General features: G+C 37.8%; 1 protein-coding gene across 5 annotated transcripts in view; it reads right to left on the bottom strand.

Moving 5' to 3' along the window:
- The window catches only part of MAGI2 (membrane associated guanylate kinase, WW and PDZ domain containing 2), a 1096261-nt gene that overhangs the window by 37853 nt on the left and 1043976 nt on the right, over positions 1-14432 (bottom strand). For 3 of the 5 annotated variants that reach the window (XM_045031437.1, XM_045031446.1, XM_045031453.1), the window contains 3 exons: positions 13449-13638; positions 8514-8754; positions 7303-7446 (listed from right to left, as the gene is read on the bottom strand). In XM_045031437.1, coding sequence (XP_044887372.1) covers positions 7303-7446; positions 8514-8754; positions 13449-13638 — 575 coding nt within the window. The remainder of the gene's footprint in view (positions 1-7302; positions 7447-8513; positions 8755-13448; positions 13639-14432) is intronic. The other 2 variants (XM_045031468.1, XM_045031457.1) reach the window with 1 other exon arrangement.

Genomic DNA, 14432 nt, shown 5'->3' with positions numbered 1-14432 from the left:
CCCAGGTCTCCCGAGTCCCAGTCTACTGCACTATCCACTAGGCCACGTAGTCTATTGCTGTGCATAAGGGACATTCTTGCCGTAACAAAGACTAAGGCACTTCCATGAAACTGCAGATTTAGGTAATACAAAATCAAATCCAGACATTCAGGAAAACGGGGGAGGAGGGGAAATTACTAAAATGGGAGGGGAGAATTACTATTTCAGATATTTTTATAGTAGCAACACAGCCATTGAAGAATGCTGGCAAACTTTCAGCTGCTCTCCTCACACAATTTTTGCTTATATTATAAAATTTGGGTTCTATAGTATCTTTCATACTAAATGTATGTCAAAAGGATTTACAAAGCAATGGGTCAGATACATGACATCATATTCTGCTTTCAGTTACATTGCTGTAAATCTGGAGTAAATTTATTGTGTTTTATAGACTTTGGCACAGGTAATTCAATGTATGTCTAAGCAAATACAGCAGCTGTTATAAACAACAGTAGCAGGGAAGTGGAAAGCAAAAAGGCATTTACTAGGGCTGGTTGAAAAATTTCTGTTGAAACTTTTTTTTTCAATAGAAAATTGAGCTTTCAATTAAATGAATATTTTTGCAAAAACACAAACATTTCAATTCAGAAATGATGAACAGGTGCTCATGGGAGCTGTAGTTTGCATGCCTCATGCCTCCATTCTCCAACCTGGGTTGTATTCCCCAGCCAGATTACATCTCCCATAATGCACTGTAGGAGGGGAGACTGGGTTGCATCTTGGGAAATGTAACCTGGTCTGGGATTCAGATCCCTAGAGGGGAATAGGGGCATAAGGCACCATAGCATCAATTTTTAATTGAAATTTTCAGTTTTCGGTTTTAGACTTTTTTTGCCAAAAAGTTGAAATTTTCTTCAAGGAAATAAACACCATTTTTGACCAGTTCTGCGTTTCTCAGTCTTGTAAAGTGCTGAGTGCTGCAAAAGTACCTAGCATGGTGCAGGACTGGGCACAAAGAATGTTAGGTTCCTGAGCTTGAATATACGTCATAGACTACACAGAGCCTTTGATATCTTGCCACTTGTTGAGTTCAGTTACATTATTTCCCCCTCTTCCCGACAGTACTTTAAATTGTTTCATCTCTTCTGTGTTCTTAGTGTATCTTTCATAAGTGAATGTCTCACATCTCATCGCTAATGCTTTCAGTTCCATCTGCCTTGTACACTCAGCTTTCTTAGTTTATTTATTGCTACTGAGTCAATTGACCCAGCCATTGACCTCATCTGTGTAGGATTTTCACATCTTCCTAACTTTTGTAGAGCTTTTTCACCTTCTTCCCTCTGTTTTCTTTTCTTATGTATTTGCTGAATAGACTCCAACACACCAGGTCCTGCAGCATGTTGCACTTTTCATACTTTGCAAGCTCTCAACTTTGACAATGTTTTTCCTGTTCTTTTTGTCATTTCCTACACCTCTTTTCCATGCTTTGATTTTAGAGAGACAGTGCCAAATTGTCCCCTACCCAGGAAATAGCTGCACAGGGAGAGGAAGCTCCTGGAGGTTCACCTTGTGAAGATTTTGTCCTATGGTTCCTATTTATGTTTTTTTTTCTGCACTTGCATTCTGAGTGAGCAGGGGATGAGACCCACCCATAGGATAATTGCTGAATAGTGTGGAGGTTGGGTTCACTACACAGTTCACTTGCCTCAAACTTGCTCATGACAGCACAGCTGAGCTCCCAGCAGCTTCCCCAGCAGCTACTCAAGAAACATGACATCTAAAGTAAAGGCTATTCTGAACATGAAGGGATAACTTGCTTGAAATATTGTTGTCTGGGTCAGAAATATTTTCCACCAGAAAATCCCTGCATATCTGCAGGCAGATGATAGCAGAGAGTATCCATCTCCTGCTCACATGTCCCTTGCCTTTCCCCTTTACATGCATGGAGTCCACATCCTATGGGGACAGGGGTTGGGCCTGACTTTCGCAGGATTGGCAGAAATAGGAGCAAGCTGACAGGGCAAGTCTCCTTGTCATCTTCATCATCCAGAACATTAAATATTGTAGTGCAGCTGTTAGGGAGGTTTAGGAACCTCAGAATCAGCATCTATCTGACTATAAAAAAGATGAGTCTATATCATCTAAGACTGCAGTTAAAATGCAACCCCAGTGGATCACCATTTTCCCTCCAATGATTTATGGGTTGATGGGTACTGCTAGTGCTGTTGGAAAGTACATTTAATTTTGTATAGTTAAAATTACTTCTGTTTATAATTCAAAGACGCATCATATGCCTCCCTTTGTTTTGGTTTATTTTTGAGTCTCCCCTTACTATCTTGTCTCCATTCTTTTCTATTGTCCCCTCTCTCAAAATCTAGGCATCTGTAATTAATTTAAATTTTTGCTTCAATTATATTCCGTAGTAAGCTATCCTTTGTGTTTATTACCCTTTGGAGAAGATGGTTACACCCACGTTCTTGATTTAGATTGATTTCCCTAATTTCTTAGATTTTGTTTCTAAGATTTTGAATTCTGCAGATATAATATTCCAGGAAAGAGGATTACTGTGCTGGGATGGGCTCCATCTATCAAATACTGGGAAGATCATCTTTGTACATCATATGGCTAATCTGATAAGGAGAGCTTTAAACTAGATCTCATGGGGCATGGTGACAAAAATCTGGCCAATGTGCATCTAGCCTCAAGTAAGGAAGTCAAGGGGAAGGGGCTAAATTCTTGAGAAAGGACCAGAAATCACAAATGCATTAAAGAGGCAAGAAGTAAAGTAACAGGGCAGTCTGCAAAACATCTTTGATGCCTGCATACCAATGCAGGGAATATGGGGAACAAGCAGGAAGAACTGGAAGTCATGGTCTATGAAGAAAGTTATGACAATTTGCATTGCAGAGACTTGGTAGGACAACTCCCATGACTGTAGTACCAGCACTGAGGGATATAACTTGTTCCAGAAGGACAGGTATGACTAAAAAAGAGGAGGCATTGTGCTGTACATCAAGAATGTATACACTTGGTCCAAGAGGAAGTAAGCAGAGACCTATTGGTGAGGCTAAAAAAAGGAAAAGAATAGTAGTGATGTTATGGATGGGGGTCTGTTATAGCCACCAAATCAAAACAAAGAAGTGGATGAGGCATTCTACAAGCAGGTAACAAGATTAGCTAATACACATGAGCTAGTATTAATGGAGGATTTTCACTTCCCTGATAGCTTTTGGAAGACTATTACAGAAAAACATATTATGTCATGAAAGTTCTTAGCATGTAGAAGGGACAACTTTCTAATTCAAAAAGTTTTGGAAACCATTAGGGGAGTTATCCATTTTGGAATTGGTGTTGACCAAAAGGGATGAATTAGTTGTGAATGTTAATGTGGTTGGGAACTTGGGAGGAAGTGATCATGACGTGATAGAATTCAAGATCGCAAGGAAAGGAAGACATGAAAACAGCAAAACAAGGACATTGGACTTCAGATTTAAACCAGCTCAGAGAAATAGTAGGTAAGGTCCCATGGAAAGACCAATTAGGAAGAAAAAGAGTTGAAGAAGGCTGGCAGTTCCTCAAAGATGTAATACAGTATTAGAGGCTCAACATCAAACTATTCCTATGCAGAAGAAAGATAAGAAGAGCTACAGGAGGCCAATATGGCTGCACAGTAGGACAATGGAACAGACTGCTTAGGGAGGTCATGAACGCTCCTTCACTGGAAGTTTTCATAAGGAGGATGTATGGTTATCTGTCCTGGATGGTTTAGACACAACAAATCCTGATCTTGGCAGGGGGTTAGACTAGATAACCCTTGTGGTCCCCTCTAACCTTTTAATACATTGGACTTATTTAGCCCTTACTCCTCAGGATTCCGAGTTTGAATGTATGCTGATAGACTTCCAAATTATTCAGGACTTATCCAAACTAAGTTGAACCAGCAAATCTGTTGAGATCTGCCCATCATTAAGGTTATGTGATGTCGCCAATGAAGAGCAGAAAACACAAATTTGGATTAGACATGGCACTTTGAGCTTGCCTACACTAGGAAGTTGTATCACTCTTAATACACTGGTACTCTTAAAAGGGGGTACAACCCCACTAGTGTGGACACATCTTTATTGGTATAAAGGTGCTTTATATTGCATAGCTATTCCTGTATGGGAAGGGGAATAATTTTACCAGTGTAAGTCACTGTTATACCAGTATAACTGCATATACCTGGGAATTTTACTAGTATAAATATAATGATAAAAATCTCACTCCTATATGTCACAGTTATACTGATAAATTTTTTAAGTGTAGAGCAGGCCTTAATCCCTAACATGGTCAATTGTATCTTAACATATTCTTCAGAATGGCATATCCAGCCTTAACTTCTCCTTTCTTGACTTGGTTCGTGTGGCGAATGACACGGTTATGTATATTATTTTTTAAAAGTATTGTTTGAACCTCAATTTATTTTTGCTATTATCCTGCCTTACTGCGTGGAGTTAAACTCAAGGGGGCTGTTAAAGGAGAAGCAAAGAGAGAAATGAAACTCTGACAGATAAAGCTATTTAAGGGAACGATGCTGGGAGCTATTAATGGGTAAATGCCCCTGCCTGGCTTCCAGCAGGCTGGCATGGTTTACTCTTCTCAAGACTGAAAGCCTAGGACCAAAAGATGCTGGCATAGGGAAGAAGTGGGCACTAAGTGGGCTGTCAATAGCAGCAACTAGAGATAAGTCGCTGGCAGATAGAGAGACACGGGTCCTGCAGCAAAGAGGCTGACTCCCGAAACCCAGAGATGGGAATAAATTGTCCTTAGTTAAGCTCTGAATAGAGAGGTTAAGCTTAGGTAAGGATATGTATGTATGGGACCCTTTGTATGCAGTGTTGTAGCTGTGCTGTTCTCAGGATATTAGAGAGACAAGGTGGGAGAGGTAATATCTTTTATTGGACAAACTTCTGTTGGTGAGAGAGACAAGCTTTTGAGCTTCCTGAGGAAGAGCTCTGTGTAAGCTCAAAAGCTTGGTTCTCTCACCAACAGAAGTTGGTCCAATTCAAGACATTACCTCACCCCCCTTGCCTCTCTATAGGACTCTTTCTTGTTTAAACCCATTTTCCTAGATGCTATGTTCCCTTTTGGCAAATAAATGTTACTTTGTTTTGAAGAAGCTGTTTTTGAGTCACTTTAATCAGCTGGTCACTGGTCCCCAGAGGTAAAAGGCCCAGTTGAGCCTGCTGGGTTAATATGGTTGGTAAGCAGAGGGTGGTGGTGGTGGAGTGCAGCCCAGAGATCTGGTCTAGCATGGTTCCACCCAGAGAGGTCCCCAAAGGAGTGCACTTGCAAAGGACAAAAAGGGGTCTAAGGCATGGCCTGCCTGGTAACCGTGACAGTTGGCTTTGTATAACAACTATATAAATTCGACAAGTTTTAAAATTTATTTTAGAAAAGAAATTAGTATTTTTCATGGAACATTATAAAATATTTCCAAATGAGACTGAAAAGAGCCATGAACTTGCTTACTGTCCTTACTTGTTTAAAATGGATATAGTAGTATTCACTCAGTGACTATAAGGTCTATTTTATACTCGTGATATTATTCTATTCAAATGATGCATATAATTTTACTGGTCAGATCTGTGGCTAAATATAGGAAATTACCTGCAATGATACTTCTCTAAAGGCACCATCCTTCATGGTTCTGTAATCTCGGTCATATGCCCTAACCAGCGTTGACTGTAAAGGAAGAGCTCTACTGCTTTCCTCACCATTAGTTACACCCTGGCTAATAACATATATCCTGGTTATGACTTTTTATTAAGTACAATAAATGATGATAATACAGCAATAAAGGAACAAATGAAAACACAAGTAAAAAAAATAAAATCTGATTCCAAAGTCAATGTTAACTCACACCTACATTATATACGCTATATATAGTTAGTCAGTGGTTCTCATTGATTGGGCAGTGCTGGCTGTCTCTAAGTTCCTAGTGGAAGGGGAGTTGTTGGGTGCCCTGTGCTTCCATAGCTCCTCTTCAGGCAAGCTCACAATGCCTGGGGCTTTGTGGCCTATGCGTACTCCAGGACCAAATTGAGTCTTACAAACTGTACATGCAAAGTGTGCTAGTTAGCAGTGACACATGGACCATAACAAAATTTCTGAAAATCCTGACTTGTGTGATGAAATTTTTCACCTTTAATTTTGTATTAACATGGTCAGACCCCAGTACTCTTTAAAGACAGAAAGTTAGACTTGTTGCGGTTGCATGGGATGCAAGTGAGGGCAGAATTTCATTCAGAACTGCAACATTACAACAATCCATTCTCTTTCTAGTATAGCACTATTTTTCCATTTCCCATCTTTATGATTAAATATTGGAGCAACAAGGCGGCATTTGTTAGATATTTGAAGGAAAAGTTTGTGTGCTGATTCTTGGTCTAACTGTATTGTCATGGTTGCATTTCTCATGCTCTTTTGTGCACTCAGTGAATTGTTATGTATTAACATGCAAGTGTAGATGAATTTATACCTACTCTTCAGATAAATTCTTCACAGACCAAAAGCACATATCTTGATCCACTTATTTTTATTATATATCACACATTTTTAAAAGTAATGTGGAATTTCCTAAATTAACTTTGCAGTTTTGTTACACTCGGTGCACTGATGTGGTTATTATTATTATTTATATTATAACAACACCTAGAAGCTCCAACTGAGTTTGGAGCTCCATTGTACTAGGTGCTATACAAACAAATAGTGAAAGTTAGTTCTTGACAAAAATATATTAGAATTTAAGTGGATGAAACAATGCGGGGTGAGACAGAAATGAAATGACTTCCTCAAGGTCATAAGCGCACAGTAGAAGAGCCAGGATTAAAACCCAGGTCTTTTGATACCCAATCCATTGTCCAGTACACTAGATCACCTTGTCTTTGTATTTGGACTACAGAAATAAATAATCACCCTGCTATTATTTTTATTAAGAAAGCAACAAACTCTTCATTCCTTGGAGTTTCTAAGATGTCTAGATCTGAATGAAAGAATATGGAGAAAAATGCAAAACAAAGCAATCAAAAATGACATATCCAATCCACAAATAAATTACCTAGACCCACTGCCTATTTAATGTAATTGATTCAGTTCTTGTTAGGCCATTTAACAATATGAAAGTGTTTGTCCTTTGCTGGACAAGTATTATAGGAGTTCTATCTGATCTTGTCACAAAATATAACTGTTTCTTACCTGCAGTGCGCAAAATCCTCTGGAAAAAAAAATATATTCCTTAGAATGTATGTTATGGAGCTGTTTCAAAAGAGTTAAATTACTCACCCTCATCCTTCCATTTCTTATCGCTGGCCCATCTTCTGCTAATCTCAGCACATACAAATCCATTTTGTATTCCCTTCCTCCTCGAATACTAAATCCAAATCCTTTGGCTCCCTTCTCCATGTCAACAGTGAAATAATCAAAATCCTGTATAGACATAGAGAGTAAAAACAAATTAACTATGTGAATGGTTTTGTGCACATTAAGGAAAAAAACACAACCAAACCCTTTGAACATACGTTTAAATGTGGAATTACCCAATATTCTTGTACAAATAAGTCATTTGAAAAATATATTTTTACATAGGCAACAGATATTTACATGGAGACAGCATGTGTGCCTGCTTTGAAAATATGGCCCTAGAAGTGAACTCTATAGAGGGTTGACCTAGGAATGTGGTGTTCACTGAGGACTTCTGGAAACATAGACCATGTGCCTCTTGATTTGACAAACTTTCTGACATCTGCTTTTTCCCCCCTTATGCAAGGCAAGGGGGAGATTTTTTTAACCCAAATTTGCACCAGATCCTTCAATCCTCACACCCATTAGTAAACACCACTCATGAGAACATTCCCATTCAAATCAATAAACTACTAACATAAGGCTTACTTCTGGGAATAAGCATTGCAAGACTGGGCTCTGTGTAAAAAGAGACATCTGGCTAATTTGTGTATAGATTGTTTCTGCTGGCATAGATTATTTCACATCAATTCAAAACACACTCAAGATTGATCTTCTGAAAAAGGAGAAGCTTCCTTTTCAGACACAAAGACATAGAGATATTAGTAATTTTTCTGATTATAAATAAGGTATGTCTTCTACAGTGGCAGAAAGATGATCATTTATGTAGAAGTTCCAGCTGAACTGGATACAGTCAGAGTTTATTGATTTAGGGCTGGATTGTGCCTTTAAAGCACAGCCCATGGTAAAAGACTATTTATGTTGCTGGTATACAGTGGTTTGAGACGAATAATGTTCTGGAAAATGCATTTTCTCATCATTATTTGAACTCCCCCAAATATAAAAAATAGTCTACCTGCAGCTGTAACAACAGTATTCTAAATAGTGTTATTTTAGTGTAAAAATAACAGCACTTTACAAGCATTAATGAAGTTGGAATTAATTTCTTCTGCAAAAAAATAGAAATCAGAATACAAATGTTCAGGTCAATTTAAAGACCCTGCTTTCAGAGCTGTGATTATTTCACTTTGTACCTGGGGCTGCCTATAATCTGACAGAGGATATTGCCTGGTGTCAGGAGAATGTTGTCTGTAATCTATTAAAGGTGGCTGCCTGTAGTCCAGAGGTGGTGGCTGCTGGTAATCCACTACTGGAGGATGCCTGTAGTCTAACGGAGGCTGTCTATAGTCCGCTGAAGGCTGCCGGTAGTCAGTAAATGGGGGTTGTCGGATGTCAGGTTTCACATCCTGTCTTGCTTTTACTTCTGACCTATAACTGAGTAAGTTAGAATGATTATTTTAGTTCTTTAAAATTTCAGAAATCTGCACAATGCTAAAAGAATTTGCAGAAAGGCATTAAATGCAATACTGAGAGATAAAAAGCAACTGAACAGCTGTAAAATTGTGTCAAACTGGGCTTCACTGAGAGGCAGATGGTGCATTTGAGATGAGCTTTCCAAGGCAAAAATTGAGGTATATTAAATTAGAGATTACTTTTGAAAATTTGGCCCTAAGTGACTTGTCCAAGGCAGTACAGTCTAATTTCCCCATAGACCTCAGTGGGAGCAGGATCGGGCCCTAAATGGCATTGACAGAACCCAGGAGTCCTGACTCCCATGTACCTTGTCTAACCCAAAGACCAAATTTCACAGAAGAAAAAATAATACAAAGCAAAAGACTGAATTTGTTTATTGCTTTTCCAGAACTTAGAGTGCAGCAGACTAAATAAGGATTTAAAATATTGAAGAGATTCAAAGGTTTACAGCCTCTATATTTTACTAATGTAAAAGCTATTTTTTTTTTTGGTGAACTCTCAAATTCAGAAACGGACATTTTCTTTGTACCAGCCATTATCTGGCTAATAGAAAGAAATCATTGATATAGTATCCATTGATATAGTGTACACTAAGTGCTCTGATTCACTGCAAGATCTTATGGTAGCAATTCCTAGTAAGCCATTCTAGGGTTTAAATACAGATCTAGCATATGATGCACATTTATGAATGAAGGCAACAGAATTTGGTTAATAAGAATGTTACCGAAATATCGGGTCCGTCTAGCTGAGAGCCAATAACAGCCTGACAGGGATAGGGAAAGATTGCTTTATTCTGCAGAAAAAAGGAGAATTCTGTACTCAGGTACAAAGAACTCTGCTGCACACAAGTTTCACAAGCTTTTTATACACTTTCAGGCAAAGACCATGCTGTGTTAACACTTCATTGGTGGTTGCCAGACCCCGTGAAACCGTTATCTGGTCAGTGCAAACTGACTTGGAGCAAGATTTCTCTGCTTTGAGGCAGAAGAGAAAAGATAGTTAAAAAGTTCAGGTCACTGTGTTACGTGAGGCTTCTGCTTCCCGCTACTGGCCGCCTGCTAGTTGTTAAGGGGGGTCACTAGTAACTTTCACAAGAATTTAATAATATATACATCTTGTTTTAATTGCTAACTAGTTGAAAGAAGATGCTAACAATCTTTTTTGTATTTCAGACTCTGCTCTAATAAAGTTTCAGTGTACCTAGTAATAACACTCACACCATGAAAGGGGAATCTGTACTGGGTTTTCAAGGAAAATGGGTAGTTATGCAAATGAATGCACTGAACATGTGGAATTAATCTGAGCATTGTTTCCTGTCTTTGTTCATTTTTCCCTGGAAATAACTTGCATAATGTGTTAGATGGCTTTGTCTTAGGCTACCACATAGACACTTTATTGCTACAGTACATTTCTGTAAACTAGCCATTCCTAGCTATAGTTCCAACCAGACAAAGAGAGGTAAGAGGGAAAATGATTCGAAACTTGAATTATTTTCACAGAGGTTGCAAACATAGACCTGACACATATACTATTAAAACTTGTACAAAGTATTCATAATGGGGCCTGCTTTTTTATATCAAAGCTTCTTATCTTCTTTACTTCTTTAGTATATTGATTCCATGTAACAAGGATATAGAGAATCTAGGCTTATTGTAATATTGAGTCTGTTTAATATAAGAAAAGTAAATTTATTGCTTGTAATTTAAAAATATTAAATATGACTTAGGATTTTGACTGACTGATACAGAACAACATCTTTTTTTCTGGTGAATGACTATATAAACAAATTGTAACATATTAAAAATGGGTAAAATACTACCCAATGTCAGCTAATAATAACAGAATTATTTCTGGAACACTGGACAACTTAACACAAGTTCACAACATACTGGCAAATCAGTATCCCAGAAGATGATGCTATGCTATACACAAGTTATAACAATAATATTTTTTGTTGAATATGTAAATAGGTGTGTTAATGCATATACCTTACTGGACATTCAGTAACATAGGGGCCAGATCATCCTTTAAGAACTTAAAAAAATTAATATAATTTATATGTCACAAACTAAGGTCCCAATCCTGCAAACATTTATTACCGAGCATTGTGCTGGTCAATGGGACTTCTGATGGGGCTTGAAAAGCATTTTTAGGATTGAGGTTCTACAGTTACTTTAGCAGAAGCATGTATCTTTCTGGAGCTGGCGCTGTCAGGCAAGTGTCTAATGAAATGTAAGGAAAAGGAACTTGAAAAACTGTATAAGTCAGTGTGTGACTGGTGGGTGCAATCGCTGCTTACTCCAGGTTTTTGCAGGACTGGCAGATTGCTCAAACAGTACGGTATGGAGCACCACTCCAGCTGCATGGTTGCAATGCCACTGAATGTAGGGGTATAAGGGCCAAAATTCACAGAGTGCTCTAGCGATCTGGCACATGGGGTGTCTGTTCCTGTGTGGTGGAGCACAGAGTACTGCTGAGAACTCAACTCTTGGCAGCACCATCTCATGCACTGTGTGGATAAGAGAGAGGAAAGACTCCCTGGCTGAGGGAGACCCAGTGTCCTTGCTGTGTGGGAGATGACTCGGGACCGGAATTTAAAACCCATCCCCACTCCCAAGTAATATCTATATGGTGATACCAGTAGAAATGGAGGAGAAAGGCATTTTGGATAAGTAAATATTAGGGCTGTCAATTAATCACAGTTAACTCAAGTGATTAACTCAAAACAAATTAACTAGATTAAAAAAATTGATCGTGATTAATTGTAGTTTTAATCACACTGTTAAACAATAATAGAATACAAATTTAAATTTATTATAAATATTTTTTACTGTTTTTCTATATTTTCAAATATATTGATTTCAATTACAACACAGAATACAAAGTGTACAGGGCTCACTTTATATTATTATTTTTTATTACAAATATTTGTACTGTAAAAAAGATAAATAAAAGAAATAGTATTTTTCAATTTACCTCATACAAGACCTATAGTACAATCTCTTTAGTGAAAGTGCAACTTACAAATGTAGATTTTTTTTGTTACATAACTTTGCTCATAAACAAAACAATGTAAAACTTTAGCGCCTACAAGTCCACTGAGTCCTACTAGTTCAGCCAATCATTAAGAAAAACAAGTTTGTTTATATTTACAGGAGATAATGCTGCCCACTTCTTATTTACAATGTCACCTGAAAGTGAGAACAGGTGTTCGCATGGCACTTTTGTAGCCGGCATTGCAAGGTATTTACGTGCCAAGTATGCTAAACATTTGTATGCCCCTTCATGCTTTGACCACCATTCCAGAGGACATGATTTCATGCTTCTGTCATCAGTATGGAAGTAGGACTGAGTGGACTTGTAGGCGCTAAAGTTTTACATTAATTTATTTTTCAGTGCAGTTAAGTTAAAAAAAAATCTACATTTGTAAATTGCACTTTCACAATAAAGAGATTGCATTACAGTACTTGTATGAGGTGAATTGAAAAATACTATTTATATTTGTAATAAAAATAATAATATAAAGTGAGCACTGTACACTTTGTATTCTGTGCTGTAACTGAAATCAATATATTTGAAAATGTAGAGAACATCTAAAAATCTTTAAATAAATGGTATTCTATTATTAACAGTGCAATTAAAACTGACATTAATCACATTTTTTTAAATCTCGTGATTAATTGCAATTATTTTTTAAAATTATTTGACAGCCCTACAAATATGATTTGTGTATTAAGCATAGGTGACTTACAGGGCATAGCACCTCATCTACAATAAAATGCAGAAACTCTGGCACTGGCATTTATTGTTTATGGGTCATGGTCTGGCTGAGGTACATTACTCGGTCAAGTTTAGCATAAAGACTGACAGTATAATCAGTTTTATTTGACAAGCCAAAAAATTAATCCAATGACAAAATAATGTTGACAGAAAATCACATAATGTAAGAACTATTGTATTATTCCACAACCTAAATCTATTTCAAATACATTCTGATCTTAATGTAGCTGGTCACAACACTCTAGATTCCCTCCTAGCCCACTAAGTAATATACTGTATCATTTCATTCAAACTAGGTCGTATACACAAAAAATCATACATGTATTGAGAGCTAAACTAGAGAAATCAGCTGGGGAAAATCAGTTTGCTGTAGATAAAATCTGTTGTTGAACTGAAAAATATTGTATTGACAACAGTGCTTTATGATGCAGAAGACATGGAGGCAGGTGTGAGAGTTAAAAAGAAGGCCCTTTCACCAAGAGCATACTAGATATAAATGTGTTTCGTAAATGTCAGGAACATAAAAATGAAGTTTATTAACAATGAAGTTATGAGCAAGAGATACTAGAATATGCTTTAGATCTCTGGCAAAAAAATATCACACCAGTAAATAGTTCTGAGAATCTGAAGTTTTAACATAGCGCTCCATGTTTCGGGAAAGTTTTGATCCTTGTGTAGACCGACGTCTCTCACACACGTAGGTGAACGACACTTTTCAGTTTAATTTAACACACAATTTATATTTTATAAATGTTGCCACTCAAATGTAACAGGTAACATGATAGGTCACAGTAGTTAGAAACAGAGAGAAGCTCGATTGAATCAGGTCTCACACTGTACCTAAAGGAAGCAGAATGTGGAGCAGCTGCTCTTACCTGTTTTCATGCCCTTGTAACTGCAGAGGTTGTGGAGGTGGTGGCTGTGCTACGGGACTGTGGTGTGCTACAGGGCTCTGCTGTGCTACTGGACTCTGCTGAGCCATCGGGCTGTGTTGCTGTGCCATGGGGCTCTGTTTCTCTGAGCTTGGTGCTGAAGCTGGACTGTTCAGCTCTGCGTAATGGGAAGCTGGAGATTAAAGAGCTGTCACAATGTGGCATTTAATAAAGGGCAAAGGTAGAATAATAATTCTTGTAACACTCTACCTCCAATTATTTATGTTTTGTTGCTTTTATTATCTTGACTCATAATTATATTTTAAGACATCTGAACCTACTGGACTTCATTTGATCTCCTCTGAGATCTATAATCTTGGTCACTTTTACAACTCTGGCTGACAAATCTGTTATTTAAAACTCAGTTGAACTGGGCAAAGAGTGCCGTGGTTCATAGTTTCTTTTAAAAGCCTATAAATACTGATATTTGGAAACTTTTCATTTTGGGAGACTGAAGACTCTTACTGCTTTCATTAGTTATGGGATGACAAACTGTTGCAACAAGATTTAAAATGCTTTTGTTTGCTCCTGCTGCTTTTGAAGTCAAATGGAGTTTTGAGCTGTCAGGTTGGGTAATAGACAGTGGAGCCAATCTTTATAAATACATATTAACCAGCTCTCATTATCATTTATATCACAATAGCATGCGAAATATCCTAGGAGCTCTACAACTGTACACTGTAGAAACCCAGTCCCTTCCCCAAACACCCAACATCTAAAAAGACGAAGGGTAGGGAAAGGCATACAACACACAAATAAAGTGCTAGACTGTGGATTCGCCACAAGCAAGGGAGCCCAATCTGCCTTCAGATTTCCCCTTGCTCTGGATTGAGGGAAGAAGCTATACCCTGCACTAGGCTTATATATGATACAGATTATTTCCCCCAATGTCTGCAATGTACATTTATGTGTGTGTGGGACGGGAGG

Source organism: Mauremys mutica, chromosome 1 (assembly GCF_020497125.1).
Source record: "Mauremys mutica isolate MM-2020 ecotype Southern chromosome 1, ASM2049712v1, whole genome shotgun sequence".
Taxonomy (NCBI): Eukaryota; Metazoa; Chordata; order Testudines; family Geoemydidae; genus Mauremys; species Mauremys mutica.
This window is presented reverse-complemented; position numbering and strand designations above follow the sequence as displayed.